This window comes from Platalea leucorodia, assembly GCF_965183815.1.
Source record: "Platalea leucorodia genome assembly, chromosome: 5".
NCBI classification, from domain to species: Eukaryota; Metazoa; Chordata; class Aves; order Pelecaniformes; family Threskiornithidae; genus Platalea; species Platalea leucorodia.
In genome coordinates, this window is record NC_138827.1 from 36,800,687 (window position 1) to 36,817,085 (window position 16,399).

The 16,399-nt window shown below is 44.4% G+C and overlaps 1 protein-coding gene across 1 annotated transcript; it reads left to right on the plus strand.

Moving 5' to 3' along the window:
- Nucleotides 1–1,588: 1,588 nt before the first annotated feature.
- On the plus strand, nucleotides 1,589–15,600 carry SAMD13 (sterile alpha motif domain containing 13; the record flags this gene model as incomplete). The annotated part of the gene is made up of 4 exons (XM_082311853.1): nucleotides 1,589–1,610; nucleotides 5,180–5,264; nucleotides 9,462–9,573; nucleotides 15,457–15,600. The coding sequence occupies 4 exons, from the start codon at nucleotides 1,589–1,591 to the stop codon at nucleotides 15,598–15,600; spliced, it is 363 nt and encodes a 120-aa protein (XP_082167979.1).
- Nucleotides 15,601–16,399: the final 799 nt, after the last annotated feature.

Sequence of the window (16,399 nt, forward strand, 5' to 3'; positions counted from 1 at the left end):
CCTGTATTGCTAGGAAGGAAATGATGCAAAAGGGATTTTTAGACTATTGTTATTAATAGACTGGAAATAGCCATAAATTAAGTCAGTCTGGGTGGCAAGCAGTCATCTTAAACCTGTGTCATTTCCACATCTGTGACAAGAATTACTTAAAAACAGCCTGTGTCCCCTGTCCGTTTCCCCTGCCCCCAGTGCTGCACATTAAGAGGAGCTGATGATTTGTGACCGCTAATCACGTTTGGATGAAACCTCTCGGCATTTGGGCTCTCTCTGGTTTACTTTCTTTCTCGCAGCCAGCAGCATTTCCAATCTGCCCGCCAGGAACCACAAATGACCAGTGCCAGCCCCGAAACGTCTCCCTGAACACCCAGAGGAAAAGCATAGCACCTTCCAGCGTTTATTCCACGCTATAGCTCAGTTAGCAACGGCAGCTAACTGCTTCGAAAGCCCACATCCCGGGCTGTTCTCCACCGGTGCCCGTCAGCCGAAGGGGCCGTAGCGCAGGCCTGAGGGAGCCCCTGCCGGGCGGCCCCTGGCGGGACTCCATTTCCCAGCAGGCCCCGCGGCTGCCAGGCTGGCGGCTATTGGCGGGGCGGGGCGCGGGCGGCAACGGTCCCGCCGGCCGTTACTGCCGGCCGTTACTGCCGGCCGTTACTGCCGGCCGTTACTGCCGGCCGTTACTGCCGGCCGTTAGTGCCGCCTGGCGCCCGGGGCGGCTGAGGGGCGGCCCGTCAGCTCCACAGCCCGCCGAGCCAGCGCCTGGCGCCTGCCTCTGTGCCCCGGGGTAGCTCTAAAATGTTCAGTCGTTGTTGACAAAGAAATATGTATTTCATACACGGATATAGTCCGTTCTACTCTGCATAAGACTGGTTTACGCGGAGGAGGTTTCCTAGCTTCCCTCAACGTGAAATCACAAAAGTCCCTCATTGTTTTCTCACTTAACTTCCCCCATGAACATGTTCAACCATGTTTTCACCCAGGACACTGGAATAAGAAAGGTTTAAAGGGCTTTATTTTGCTCCAGGGGAGCTGAAATTCGGTACCCACTGCATGGTTAACAGGGCGCTGCGCTCTCCTTTCCAACACGCACGATGCGTTTTGTCTTCGTGTACTGCTGTTGCTTCCAGGGACAAAAAAAACCCAACAGCTTTTCAGTAGAAAACTGGCATTTTCCAATACTCAGAAACCAACTGGTGTCCGATATCTACACTGACTTCTGCGTGTTTCTCCTTGTGTAACAGCACAAGTTCAGAAACGCGCAGGGTTGACCCCTTAACCTGGACCTACCCACCCTGGTCTCGCCTTGTTCCCTGCGTGGCCTGGAAATGTTTTTTGCCAGAAGTGGGATGCAAACGGTCCAACAAAAGTCTAATTCATTTTCCTGCTTTGTCTCCCTCCAGACATAATCTCGTTTTAATTAAATTACCTTACCCCAATGAATGAAAATACAAACCACAGATCATATTCCACATTGAATTTTTCCACAGCCCGTTTTCTTAAAATTCCTCTCTCTGCTGTTCAAGGTCTTTTAGACGGAACGCACGCGCTGTGTGAGCCTCACTTCAAATACTCCAAGGATTAATTGAAGAACATGATGGAAGGAAGGGGAGAGTGTGAGTAAAATAGCTGGTTTATATTTGTATCCTCAAATGTCAGTTCATTACCAAAGTTAGAAACCAGCTGATGCAGAAAACTCATTATGGCCTCATTTAGAATGCTTATTTCTTGAGAGACAAAAAAGAAGTGCCTTGCGTGGCTTACTTGTCCAACACAAATATGCCACATTTCACAGTACGCTTTGGAATGCAAAGTAAAGAGGGTTTTCTTTAGGGTGCAGTATGTTTAATACTCTATTTAACTTGTTTATCTGCATTTATTTAAAAACCGAAGCAGTGAGGACTCCCGCTGCTCTCCGTTCTCAATGCTCCTATCAGTATCTCCTATCTCAATGCTCCTATCAATATCTCCTATCCTTCAGTCCTGTTATTTGCATAGTTTTTGCGAGCTTTGGTTATTTATTTGGCAGCATGTAAGCCAGGCAAAATGAAATGGTCGGGGAAGTCACACCTACAGTCCTTTGCACAAAAATTCACTTCTCCTGTGATTTAGTGCTTGCAGCTGTGTCTGGTTAGCAGTTAGGTGACTCGGATCTCTGTTCACGAGCGCAGCCAGGATGCAGTGAGCTGCTTCTGGGAGTGAGACAGATGCACGGTGCCTGGGAGAGCCCCGCGCCAGGCTGCCTGGCAGTGCCGGCTGGGGCACGCGTGTCACGGAGCCGTGACTCGCCCTGCAGAAATCAGGCTGAAGTCAGGCTGAAGTTGTTCTGTACGAATCCTCAGGTAGCTTGTAATGTCCCCCTTGCCTCGCGGTGAACGGCAAGGGTGTAATTTGAGTGGTTTGACTCAGGAAGGAAATTCTGCAAGTGAAACATCCCACAAATTTCTACTAACCCAGACTGCTAAGGGTGGTCAAAAGGTCCCCTCATCTGAGCTGCGGTTGGGACGCAGCCCTGGTGCTGAGGGGAAGGCGGGGTACGTTGGTTGGTTGGTACTGGTTGCTGGATTTCCCTAGCGCTGACAGCGTGTCATCCATGTAACGCTTCTGTGCCATTAGAAAGCATCCTGAATCAAGGGAAATTTGGAAGAAGAAGTTAAAAATTAGTGTAATGAAGGAAAAAAAAAAAGTGCAGTTGCTGGCGCAACTTGCCAACATTTGTATTAATCTCTGCGGGAGAGATTTTATTGCCAGCGGGCCAGACTTAGTCATTTGTAGGCACCTTGAGTTGTACCTTACTGTAGAGCAAATCCCGTGGGTGTCTGTGGGTCTCCTTGTGAGATAAGGTATGGCGCGTAGGCGAATAAGAGGTGTAGCTGTCCCCAGGAATCGCTGCCTCCATCTCCCCTCTTCCCCCGGCCCCGGCGGTGGTGGCACGGTTGTGCTGTCCCTCGTCACTCCTCTTTCCCGTCACCCTGAGCCTGCCGATGCTCCAGTTCCAGAGAAAGCCAAGTGTCTACTATTCACCTGCAAGTTGACGAACTCATTCTAGAAATGAATTTTATGTAACTGGATCAATTTTCCGAGATCTGGCTGTTCCTATTTCCCACCTCGTGTAAAAATTCCTCGGATAAGCGACTGCATCCTTCAAAAAACACCTGAGGATTTTTTCCCTTTTCCCCGCACTCTTACCGTTACTACGTCCACCCCATTTGGTAGGAGGAGTAGAAATGTTGACAAGGAGGTCCCAAGAAACTCGGGTCATGAATCTTGCATCGAGCGCTCCTCTCCGGCCGTGTGCCGCGGGCGGGCTTGCAGCCGCCCCTGCCCGCAGCCCTCCGGCACCGCGGCTCCCCCGCAGGTAAGCCGCTCCCCGGAGGCGCCGGTCCCTGCTCCCCCCTCCCACCCCCAGCCCGAGAAGCTTCCCGGGGGGCCCTCCCGAGCCTCCGCCGTGCGGGCCCTCGCGGGGCAGGCGGCTGCTGCGGGGCGGCAGGCGAGGGGACCCCGCGGCGCCCCGGGCCCCCGGCCGTGCGGGGCGGGAGGGGAGCGGCGCAGCGCTGCGCCTTTAAAACGGCCGCCATGACGCGGGCGGCGGTTGGTGCGGGCCGTGTGTGGCGGCCGCGTCAGGCGGGCCGGGAGCCAGGCGGGGCTGCTGCCCGGTGTCAAACTGAGCCGCCTCCGAGCGCCCCGCTGCCGGCGGGGGGGGCGGGAGCCGGGGGCTCCGCCGCTCCGGAGCAGCCTGTAGCCATGCTTTGGTTTAGTTGCTCGTAGGTAGGTTTTTCTGTCTTACTTCCCCCCCCTCCCCCCCAGCCAAAAAATGACAATGTGGTGCAGTGCTGCCTGGCGAACGGTTTCGGAGATGCTTGTAAAATGGTGAACGCGTGTCACACAGTCCCGGCGGAGCCGTCTCCTCGCCCGCCGGGGGGGAAGGGGAGCCACGGCAAGTCCCCCGACGCCCGGCTGGCTGCGCGGGGCCGTGGGCTCCGGGGAAGGTGCCCTGCCCCGAGCCCGGGGTGGCTGCCGGGTCCTGCGCGGCCGGGGCGAGGGGACCTCCCGCAGATAGGCTGGTGCGGTTGTCGTTTTGCAGTCACCTCAGGTGAACCAAGAAGTGGTTTGAGGGAATGCATTGAGTTATTTGGTCAGCGGTGCAGGAAGAAGCATCTTTTCGATTAGTTTGTTACTGTTTTCTTGGTGCTTTACATGCTGCTAGCTGTATAATAAAGGGTCTGTCTTTATTTTTTTTAACAGCAGTATTAATTGCTATCCTCTATTTTTGCAAAGTTCTAGCTGAAGAGCGTGATTTCCCTATTCGGTACTTCCCAGGGCGCTGTGGCATTTCACTGGCATCCATTAGTGCTACAGCAAGAACATCCTGAGTCCTTGGTCAGTTCTTTGGTGCTCTCTGAAACAGAAATGGCTTACTTGAGAATAGAAAGAAAAGGCTTGGGTCGTTTCTGCATGTTCTGTGGAGCGGTGGAAAAGGCTGTGTGGTGAAAGTACTCCAGCATGCTGCGAGGAGGGAAACAAACGGGATTTTCTCCTGTGTCCTTCGTATGCTCCTTTCCTTGTCAGAGTTCAGTATACCATACCTATAGAAGAAGCTGTGCTAGTGCAGGAGGGTATGGTCTTATGGATAAGATACTGATTTAGGCCTCAGGAGTTTGGGGCTCAATTAGTAACTCTGCTTACCAGCTTTATGTGTGAGTTGGGCATAAGTCACTTTGTGCTCATCTGGATCCCAGATTCCCCATTTGTAAAACAAGGCTATGGATTTCAAAACCTCACTAGGGATAAGATCACATGTCTGGATCCTCCGTATATCAGGGTGGCTGAAGGCATAACAAGCCCTCTTGATATCTAGCTTTATATTGCAGGTCGATCTCTGTCTGTATGAATATACAGCTTGGTAAAAGTTTTATTGATTTCAAAAAGGATCAAATATAATGTTACATTCCTTGATTTTCAGGCATGAAATATTTCTTGTATTTGAAGCACAGGTCAACTTTTTCTCGTTCATAAGCTATTATCAGCTTTGCCAGGCTTCTGAGGAAAGCAGTCTTTGACAGCACCTTTGCTCTCAGGTGGAAACATGGTTGTGTCCCTGTAGAATGCTTGCTTCTGTTACATTATGTTGCTCTTTTCATACTACCAATAATTAAACACAGCTTTTTTCCCCCCTATTGATCAGTTGCTGAAGTAAAAGAAACCTCTATCCTCCCCATGCTAACTGTTGACATGGAAAACAAGGAAAATGGCTCTCTGGATGTCAAAAAGTAAGTGAATCCATAGTGTTCAGTTTATGTAAAAAGCACATGGATTTTGATTGTAGTTTTCCTTTGACTTAATGCGGTTGGCAAGGGTGGGCGCCTCCATCTTTGCTCATTTCAAACCTTCCCTGTTCTCAATTACTTTTATTGTGTTTCAGCGTCGAAATAGAGGAGTCTTGGGCACTGAATTGATTAAAAGTGGTATGTGGGAGCACTGTGTAGCATTGGAGAGATGCAGAAGCTGGTAACTTAAGTTAGGGGTATACCTTTCTCCATTGATTTCTCCTCTCAACCAGAGGCTAAAGCAAGTGATGGCACTGTAACCAATACTCTGCCTCGGCTCACCTGTCTGCTAGTGGCTTTTGCAGAACCGGTGCCTGATGGAAAGAAGTGTCCTATGTGGAAGTCCCCTCTCTGTCTCTTTCAGCGAGACATACGCCCTCCTCTGCTGACTGCCCAGCCATCTAGAGCTGAGAAGTAGCAGCAGCAGCATATGTCTTTGGTGTCAGTTCTCTTCTGGAACAGATATTTTAAGCTGTTTGCTGGAGAAGCCCTAAACTGCTGGGTTATTACTTCAGACCTAGGGTGGGAATAAGACAGAGACACGGTGTGCACTGCTCTACAATTTTCTTTAGTGTGGTAGACTGCAGGCTAACGGATAGGAGCTGTTTTGGAGGCGTTTCCGTATCCTTAAAGGTCAGCAATTCTTAGGTTAGGACTAGCAATTCTGAATGAAGTTATGATCTGAGAAGTGGAGTTCTGTGTAGAAAAATTTGGCCTTGCTGCATTAGGGTTATAGAAGCTGTGCTGAGATAGATACATACATATATAGAGATATATATATTTAAAAAAAAATAAAAAATAAAAACAAAAAAACAAACCACAAGAAAAGGTACTAGAGAGAGTTCTTGGTCGGTCCTTTCAAACTGCAACACTTCTGCAAAGCTGCACCTCATTCTTCTTCAGATCTATTTTCCATAAGCCTTCCAAGAAAACTTAACAACGCTTATGCTCCCAGGCACTAGAGTAACATTATTATTATTATTATTATTATTATTAATAATAATAATAATAATAATAACAACAACGGTCACTTCAGGATGCTGGTAAAACATCTGATTATGACACAGCATCAAAAGATCTAATGGCAACCATTAACATCAGCATGCTGCCCCTTCACTTGAGACATTGGTTACACCACACCAACATAAAATGCATTTCCCTGTTCAGTGACTTGTGAATAGATTATACCGTGTATGTCCCTCGGAAGCCACCTTCAGTTGGCAGTCTCGCTTCTACAATGAGGACTCCGTGGTGGGGGGGAGAAGGGACGCAGTCAAAGCAAGGATAGTTTGCATTTAATCATTTTCCCCTGAGGCTTAGGTGATAAAGGCTCAACTACTAATTGTGAAGGTGGCTTTTTTAAACTGATGGGGATTGTAATTAAACTGATCAGGAGCTGTGGTTTCTACATGAATGTATACAGTATGTATGTGTGCATATCTACAAAGGAAGTATTTGGCACTTTTCTTGAAGTGGTTATAAATAGCTTGGATAAAATCTGTTTGTTCACAGCTATATCCTTTCAGGCCTTGCTGCTTCTGCCACATGATGGCAATAAAGGCACAGGGACAGCTGTGGAAAGCAGACAAGCCTAATCTTTATTCGTTATCAGTGCATCTAGTATCTTGTTACAAAGCCTAAAATGCCAGTCCTCTTAAGATTTTACAGCATCCAGGATGTCTGGCATAAACTGGTGTATGGCTAAGCCATGGCTGTTACATATTCCCTTTTCTTGTCTAAATAGAGCCGTGTGCAACAGCAGGGCAAGGAGGATACTGTTAAAGTCTAGAAGCCAAATGAGCATCTGTGTGAGTAGATGGGTTAAAATCCAGCCAGCCTCCAACAGCGTGCCACATGTCTTTAAGTCTTCTGCAGCTGTAGCTGTGGAAATTGGCTCCACTTGAGGTCCAGCATGATGCTATTCCTTGAGGCAGGAACTTGCAATTATTTCCTGCGATTAGTTAATGACTAAGGTAGAGCCCCTGAAGTCATTGCAGTTGCGCCTGGGATGGGGCTGGACCAAGTTGTAGTTCCTTAGCGGTGAAAGAAGAGCTATGTGAAGGACTAATGCACCTGGGCTGAAATACAAAATTGTGGGAAGGAAGGCTTGGAACCATATTTAGTTTGAAATTAAAGTGTTTGGGGAAGTAAGCGAAATACAGTTAGGAGGTATTTTTACAGATTGAATCTTTTCTTTGCTGTTTAGGAAAAATTAAATTCAATATCTTTTAGGATTTATTATGTTTTTTTTAAAAATACTGAGCTGTTGGGCTTTTGTTTGTTTATTTTTGATTTTAAGTAGAAGATGAGTCATTGGAAGTGATAGTCTATGTCTTAGGGAAAATGCAAAGATTTAAATATAATTCTTCAAATGCTGCTTTTACAAATATGTGTAGGTTTTGTGTGGTGCTTTTCACATTTTACTTCTTAAGCCTCAGAATGTGCACAACACCAAAATCTTAATTGAAAGGCATTCTTTGATTTAAAAAAAAAAAAAAAGTGCAGCTCTGATAAGGCCAGATAGTCTCATTTTCAGTTTTGCTGAGTGTTGCCTTTCTGTGTAATCAGTGAAGCGGTTCATGAAGTCAGTCATTACTTGATGAGCAAAAGTAAGAAACTCTGGCCCTTTGCTCATTGCTCTGAGATATGTGTATATTCCATGTGACAAGTGAAAGAAACTGCCCTTTAGAAGGCCAAGTGCAGCATGCAGTGTGAGTCTCTAGGGCCAGAATTTTGTTGTCATATTGACAGGTACATTCCAAGAGTTAGGGGAGAAGCAAAAGACATTGTGTTCACAAGTCCTCCTTCCCAGGGCTCAGCTAGTTGTAGAAATAGGGATGTTGCAGGAACAGGGATGGGAGGCACTATATGTGATTCTGTTCACTTGTCTTCATGGCTGGTTGGAAAAACGGTTGGCCGCTGATTCACTCGGTTATTTTGCTGAAAGACGTACAAGTCTAGGCAAGACAGATGTGGTGACAGCTGGAAAAGAAAAATTTGAAGGACAGAACAAAAATGCTGTCAGGAGAGTGTAATCTGTGTTTCTTTTCCAGCTGGTGCTGTTGAAAATCAAAGTCCTGCCTCTAAGCTTCAGGACCTGAAATGGACAGGATTCTGACATCTGCCCTGATCTGTACATTTTCGATATTTCTTTGTTAGCATTATGGTTAAGCATGCAGAACAGTGGAAATGACTGGCATGAACTTTGGGACTTCTTGTTGGAGAAACATGTTAAAGAAGTCCTTTCCTTTGATGTCTTGCTCTTCATCCTCCTAAATTGCTGTAGAAAAGGCAATCAAGCTCACTGTGTGTCTTTTTTAACCTTTGTGTATCTGCAAATTCTTGGTATCTGAGATAGGATGATGGCAGGTTGAGGATAAGAAATGCAGGAGAAGGATAATGTGAATGATTGGTTGGTTTTGCTACTGTGGAAAGCAATTACCTGAGGTCAGTCACAGAAGGAATTAATTCTGATTGTATTTAACAGATGTTTTCTCAGATTCATAGCTATTTAAAAAGTCCATAGATTTGGCCCAAGATGAGTCCAAAAACAATTTTGGGAAATTTTCTATATTGAGCAACTAGTGCAATTATTTGTGCCTCTCTCTTTTTTTTTTTTTTTTTTTTTTTTTGGGTTTGGTTTTTGTTTGTTTTGGGTTTTTTTGTTTTGCAAGGTAAAGATGGTTTCCAGTAGTTTCTACCCATGTTACAGGGAAGCACAGTCTCATCTGGGAAAAGGATAGTCCACATATTGCAATTCTTTATCAGTACTTGGTAGCTGAAAACAAGCTGCAGTCTAGAAAGACAGGGATTTGGTACCTCAGTCATGGTAATCTTTGTTCTCCAACTGCAAAGGCAGCACACCTGCAGGAGAAGATCCTGACTGATTACCTTTGGCTGATGTGAAGATTCATATACTTTCTTCTTTTCAGAAGGGAGAGGTACCTTAGTTGTCCCCAGCATCGGGTCTTTGAAATGGAAGAGGAGTGACTGTTCTGTATCGGGGCAGGGGGAGGTGTGTCGCAGGGTACTTTTACTGGAGGAACAAGGAAGGAGGGGATGTACGTGGGGTGTGCACAAAGAAGCAGCAGACGCTCTGCACACATTTAGTGATTACTTGTCTGGATTTGCACTTTGCAGTTCAGTAGAGAACGGGAGACCTCCGGATCCTGCTGACTGGGCTGTTATCGATGTTGTGAATTATTTCAGAACAGCTGGATTTGAAGAACAAGCCAATGCTTTTCAAGAACAGGTAAATCTGTTAGGAAACACCTTTTTACTGCCACCAGTTTCTGACATTGCACATTTTTGCCATGGACCTGGTTATATGCTGTTAAATGGGAGTGAAGATCCCACAGTGGGGGGATTTGAGTCTGTTATTGGGTGAAAATCCATGGAACTATGATCTTTGAGTAATAATATTGTTCTACAAGGTGTGGATAATGGGTTGGAGTTTGTTTAAAACACTTGTCTGAAAGGTGAGGAATCTAAACACATTTCCTGTCTTTGACTCAGTCTCCCTATACCATCCACTCAGTTTCACTATCTTGTTATTTAAAATGTGAATGGTAATTCCCATCTTACTTAGTGTATTGTCCAAATACACTCATGAGTATTTATAAAATCTGGGGCTCCTAAGAAGCAAGTTGCTTCTGAAGACCTAGGGTGAAAAAGGGGCTGCTGTGTTGCATTGAACTTGGCAGTGCAAATGAACACGGAAAGGACAAATTGGCTATAAAGAGGAAGAATCTTTTTAGGCACAGGAGCAGCATGTTTGTAGGGCTCAGTCTGAGAAAGAAGCTGGGTCTTCATTTCTGGGCCTTGTAACTGCTGATGCTAATGGGTGGCTTCTTTTGGTAGTTTTGATCAGCAAAGAGCTTAACAGTCATATGGCCCCTTGTAACTCGCCTGTCAGCACACTGGTAAGGTCTATTAGTGGGGCAGGATAGGGACGTTGGCTTACTTGGCCCACAGCCCACCTGTTCCATAGTGAAGGAACTTGGATCTCCAGATTGTCAGTTCAGCACCTTCCCTGATAAGTCCATAGGTTTGCATGCAACTACCAGGAATTCAGTTACCAACACTTGTATTTAGTATCAAAATAGGTGGCTTGACTTTCCAAGGCACTGAGCTAGTGCGAGGTATTGGCAGCTTTTCAGGGAAACTACATCTAACATGAAATAATGTTACTGTTGGTCAGGTTAATCTTGCTGACCTTCAGCACCCGGACAGTGAAATCCCATCTGATTGTAATTGGTGAGTATAACAGAGTATCTAAATTTAGCTCTTTGTTCTTGGGGGTGAAAAGCCTGGTGGTTGGGTAATTCTCTGGCAGGGTGCAGAGAGAGGCTCTTTCGGCAGCTGCTAATTTTTCAGAATTTGAAGATGGGTAAACAGGCAAAACAATTGTTTAAGTGTATCTATTCCTTAATACCAGCATCCATGTCCCCTCAACAGCCCTGGAAACGTGGCTTAAAAAAACACTGGCAAAGTAATTGCAGCCTCTGGGGTTTTTTCCTTATACTGACGGATACCTCTGACTTTCATCAAATATCTTAACCTCTCTGCACCTCAGCTGGCTTGTCAATAATACTGCAGTAATTACTACTGATCTTGCTGCAGCAAGGTAGGGCTAACTCATGAGTTTTGGCAAAGCAATTTGCAACAGCCTGATGGAAAGAAGCATAGAAGTAGAGTGTAAAGGTTTTATTAGTATTCTGCAGTGAGGGCAAGTGGCTTCAGGAGGATAGCTGAAGTAAGCTGCTTTTTAGCAATGTGTTGCCAGGGCTCTACTAGGATAGCCATGAGCAGAAATGTGGCTGTGATTCTGCTGCCAACTTCGCTTTATGCCAAAGCCTTGGAAAGAGAGGCAGACAGCTGCCACCAAGATATGGCCAGGAGATGTGGGACGGACACTCACAGCAGAAGTCATCGCCCCTTCATTCCCCCTCCATCTCCCTTAGCAGCACAAGGAGCGGCAAGTGCCTCGTTCCCCATGCCAGCTCTGCCAGCCCATTTCCTGTCTGCACTAGGAAGAGCCCCAGGAACACCCCTGTCTCTAACCTCTTACCAGCGGTGGTGGTCTGTTTCCTCTACACTGTTTACTAGCCACTAACTTTAACTCTGTGCACTTATGGTGTTTGTTACCAGGATCTCCCAGGCCTTCCAGGTATGGCAGTGCAGCCAGCTTCACTTTGAACCCTTAGCCATCCTCTGTCTCTAGAGTGACCAGGCGTGCAGCTGAAGCTCTGGCCATCTCTGGTTTTCTCTGCCATTTGTACTGCAGCTTGCCTGGGCCCCAGAAACCTAAATTCATTTGATCTCCTACTGCCCTGAATATGTACTGGAAGAGGAACAAGATTGTAAATGGTGAAGGAAAGTATTCAATTTCACCTACAACAATGGTGTCATGGTTTAACCCCAGTCGGCAACTAAGCACCACACAGCTGCTCGCTCACCGTTCCCCCCTGCCCCGGTGGGATGAGGGAGAGAATCAGGAAGGGAAAAAAAAAGTAAAACCCATGGGCTGAGATAAAGACAGCTTAATAGGACAGCAAAGGAAGAGAAAATAATTATGATAAAAGAATATACAAAACAAGTGATGTACAATGCAGTTGCTCACCACCTGCTGACTGATGCCCAGTGTGTCCCCTCGGCCAACTCCCCCAGTTTATATACTGAGCATGACATCATATGGTATGGAATAGCCCTGTGGCCAGTCTGGGTCAGCTGTTCTGGCTGTGCTTGCTCCCAGCTTCTTGTGCACCTGGCAGAGCATGGGAAGCTGAAAAGTCCTTGATGAGTATAAATGCTACTTGGCAACAACTAAAACATCAGTGTGTTATCAGCATTATTCTCGTACTAAATCCAAAACACAGCACTATACCAGCTACCAAGAAGAAAATTAACTCTACCCCAGCCTAAACCAGGACAACTGGGAAATTGTTTTCCACTGGAACTGCTTCAGTAGCACAATGGTTTCCTTACAAAACATCCACAGCCCAGAATGTAATCATGAGATCTATTATTACATTCGGCTTTTACACAACAGTAACTGAGTCGACACTTTGTTTTGATGAATCTGAATACATATGGACTCACCCAAAGCAAGTGACTCAAAGAATTTTTAAGACCTGAATTTTTCTTACAACAGTTTAAGGAAAATGAGAAGACATTTTAAGGACTGCAGAATGTTTTATTAAAACTATATTGTAAGTGCTGGTAAGAAGTGATGATTGTATGATGATTACATTATTCCTTCTTGGAGTTCCACTGATGTCAGCAAGTCAGAAGAGCTCACTGATGAAAAGAGATTCAACTGAAGGATGTTGCCCAATAACAAAAAAACATAACATCAGCAAGCAAATCAGACAAGCCAAGAAGTTGGGGGCACAGGATAACTAAAGAGAGAGGCAGACCAGATGCAGGATGAGGGTGTGAACATCTTCAAAGAACTGCTGCCTGCCAGTACGTGGCTGATCTTTCTGTAGGAGCCCCGGGAGCACAGGGGGCTGTGGCTCACTCAAAGACTGAAGCTGTTTGCCATGTCTCAAGACACGATAGTGCTACGCCTGAGCTTCATTATTGCCCATGTGGCTTCTTAACCATTAGTATTGCAATAGCCAGATAAGCCCAAGTAACCCAATGGTAGTTTGGTGGCCTTGCTGCAATGCCTTACCAGAAGGGAAACGGGTTTGATGCTAGCTTATGTTCACTGCTGCTTTCTAGCAGAGCCATGGCATGCAGGAGCATGTCGGCATGCTGGCTGCCATGCTTTCATGTTAGCTGTACTATAAAACCTTGCAGTTCTCAGTCACTTAGAGAAAGAGCAGAAGGAGTGCTGGGGGGACTTGGAGCTTAACTGGTCCTCTGGTTATTTGCTGAAGACAATACGCTATTGCTGCTGAGGTCATGCTGGCACAGTGGGGAATTACTATTAGCTCCAGCTGTGCAGAGGGGTGCCTCTGCAGATGACATTAAAAAGGCATACTGAAAGCTGGCATTGAAGTTGCATCCTGAAAAAAATCCAGAAAATAGACAAGTAGCACAGAAGAAATTCGGAGAAGTCACCAAAGCATACAAAATCTTACCTGGTGCCAAAAAACGAAATTACTATGACAAATCTACAGAAGCAGCTTTAAGTGGAAAACTAAAAAGAAGAGGAAGAGGTAAAGCTTACAATACACACAAAGATATACACACTTGAATTCTGAATACACAATCGCTCATTTCTACCCAGATGTGTTTAGAGAATCAGTTTTCTGTTCAATGAAAGCCTGAGTAGTTATCAACATTTCTAGAATCCACGGGGAACCCTGTGGAGGAAAAAGGGAAAGGAATAGATGCTTTTTTCCTATTCTTGGAGTTTCTCCTGTTCCAGGTACTGGATTTACTTCATTTGGATCCTACTAAGCTGGAGGCTGTTCTTCCTCCATAGCTCCGCTGAACAGCAGCAGCAAAGGCAACTTCAGATTGGTCATAGCAATGAGCAAAATACTCACTGTTGTCAAAATTCCCATAGAAAGAATTGTGACGAATGGAAAAGAGAGAATAGAAATTGGTTTTAACCATTAACATTCTCCACAGTAATTGGAAAGAGGCACCTGCTATAATTGGGTAAAAAGCTATTGGAAACTTTTTTTCTTTTGGAAATACTGTTACATTGCACTCCTCTGAAGGATTAGCAGTCATATCTATTGGGGAGATTTTAAAGAAATTCCACTTTCAGCTGATCTTTGACTATGTTGTGGTTTGTCCACGTATTTTGTATTTATAAACTTTATCAAATCATAAGAGAGATCAGTCTGGACAAATTCATGCTGAACTCTAATATAAGCTTTCCTCTTTTCACGTTGAGTTGTAATCAAGGATGAGATCTCTGACATTTCCAAGACAATATTTAGTATTTCTAAGGAAGATGCTGCAGTGGCACAAATTGATGTGTGATGTTTATAATATTTATAAAAATACAAAATTTTGGCAATGTATTATCACAGACAACAACCATATATGCAAGCATTTGAACTGTTTGTTGGCTGTTGATAACAAATTCAACATTTAATAGTGGGGGTTTTATTAAAAGTAAAAAAGAATGCAATGGCAGAGGGAAGTCCAGTGCAGGAGAAGGCCATAAGGCTATATACTTCTTTGGGTTATGACAACCTTGGGCGGGCTGGCTATGTTGTGAGATACCAGTCAATGCATTGTTGTGTAGGTGTAGCTCCTGTTTCCTGAGTAGTGCAGTGTGATTGAACTGTAGGAACGTGTAAAGAAAAGGATGGTCCCGTGTCTAAAACGGAGATGGGAGTTGAGAGATGTGGATTCTTTCTCTTCCATTTTGACCTTTGGTAAAATCATTTACAGGTAGTTTTCAAACATACAACAACGTTTTGAGGTGGAAAAAGCCCCAAAGCCTACAAGATTTCTAATCTAAATAGGTCAGAAAGCCAACGTTTGGAAAAAAAAACAAAAAAAACCCACCACACTCAAACATATCTGTGATTTAAAAGTGGGAATTTTAAGCAGGAAGAAGTAGAGGTTGTTGAGACCTAAGCTGGAAAGTTGCTGCTTTTAGCCTCTTCCGTTGTAAGTGGAGGAAGAGAAGTTCCCTCAGTGTTAAGCTCCAGTTAGGCCCTTCTAAAATTTCTGATTGCAGGAGTCTTTCCCCCCGCCCCACCCGAGAAAGCATGGGAAGGTTGGCCTTTTAAAAAAGTCACCTGAAGTTATTAGCAGATACTGACTAGTCCAAACTTGCATATCACTGTCAATGGTAATTCTTCTGAAATGCACTTCATAAGCCGCCTTCTTAAGAGTATCCTTCCCTTAATGGCTGATAATTAGGCAATCTGCACACATATCTATTAATTTGAAAGAGATTTACAAGGAGGGAATTTTGAAATTAGGCTCCTTTGGGTTTTGTGCTTGACTGAATGGTATTTATGCCTCAGTCAGCACAGGTGAGCGTTTGAAAAGCAGACAGCAGAATTTAGCAGCTGTAAACATAGTTTCAGGAAAATAAAGGCTACTATTTCTTTTCTCATTGATCCTCTGTAGTAGTCTTCCATTTGTTGCATGACTGTTCTCATCTGTTAGATTTGTACATTTGTCTTTATCAACTCTTTAATTCTTCTTATAGGAAATTGATGGCAAATCATTACTGTTGATGACAAGAAATGATGTACTGACTGGACTTTCATTAAAACTGGGGCCTGCGCTGAAAATCTATGAATATCACGTAAAACCTCTACAGACACAACATCTAAAGAACAACTCTTTATAGCGAATTGTCTAATTGGGGTCATGTTGTGCCTCAAACAATAAATAAGCAATTTGGTTTCATGTGATGGAACTTTGTAAAGAGAGAATATATCTATTAAGAATTTAAACCAAATTACAATATATATCCTATTGGATAGAGTTGGCAATATACTATATACTGAGTCTGAACTGAGAGAGGTGTTGTGTATTTTTTACATAGTACATAATGATTTTCTCTTTTAGGAATTGTCAATGAGCATGTTGAGATAGCTACATCACTGTATCCAGAACAAAAGGGAGGTATGTCATTCTCATTTTTGAGCCAGACGTGTTCTTGATTTTATGAATTAAAATACCAAAAAAAAAAAAAAAAAAAGAACCCAAATAAAGTTATGTGCATCTTTGGGAGAGAGAAACCAATTAAAGTAGGTTTTGGTTTACATTAAAGACCTACTAAAATTACTACTTATAATTTTAGGATGGGACTGACACTTGCCAACTCACCCTTTTTTGCAGAGGGTCCTATTTTGACCTTATTAAGGTTTACTCGTGGTATGCTGCAATGTTCAAAGCTGTACATACAACTAACATAACCCCTTCGCTAGCAGAAGGCGTTGCTGACAGGTGAAACTGGGTTGTGTATTTTTTGCGGTCCTTTAACTTTTCAGCTTGTTTTCACCTGTTTTTAATAGTAGTTCTACGTAAAGTATAGTTGGTTTTAAAAAGTTTGTGTTGCTTTGCAAAACAAAAAAACCCTTCATTTTATTCCTTTTTTTTAATTTATAATAACTTGTTTTCTAACATTATGCAGAAATTTGTAA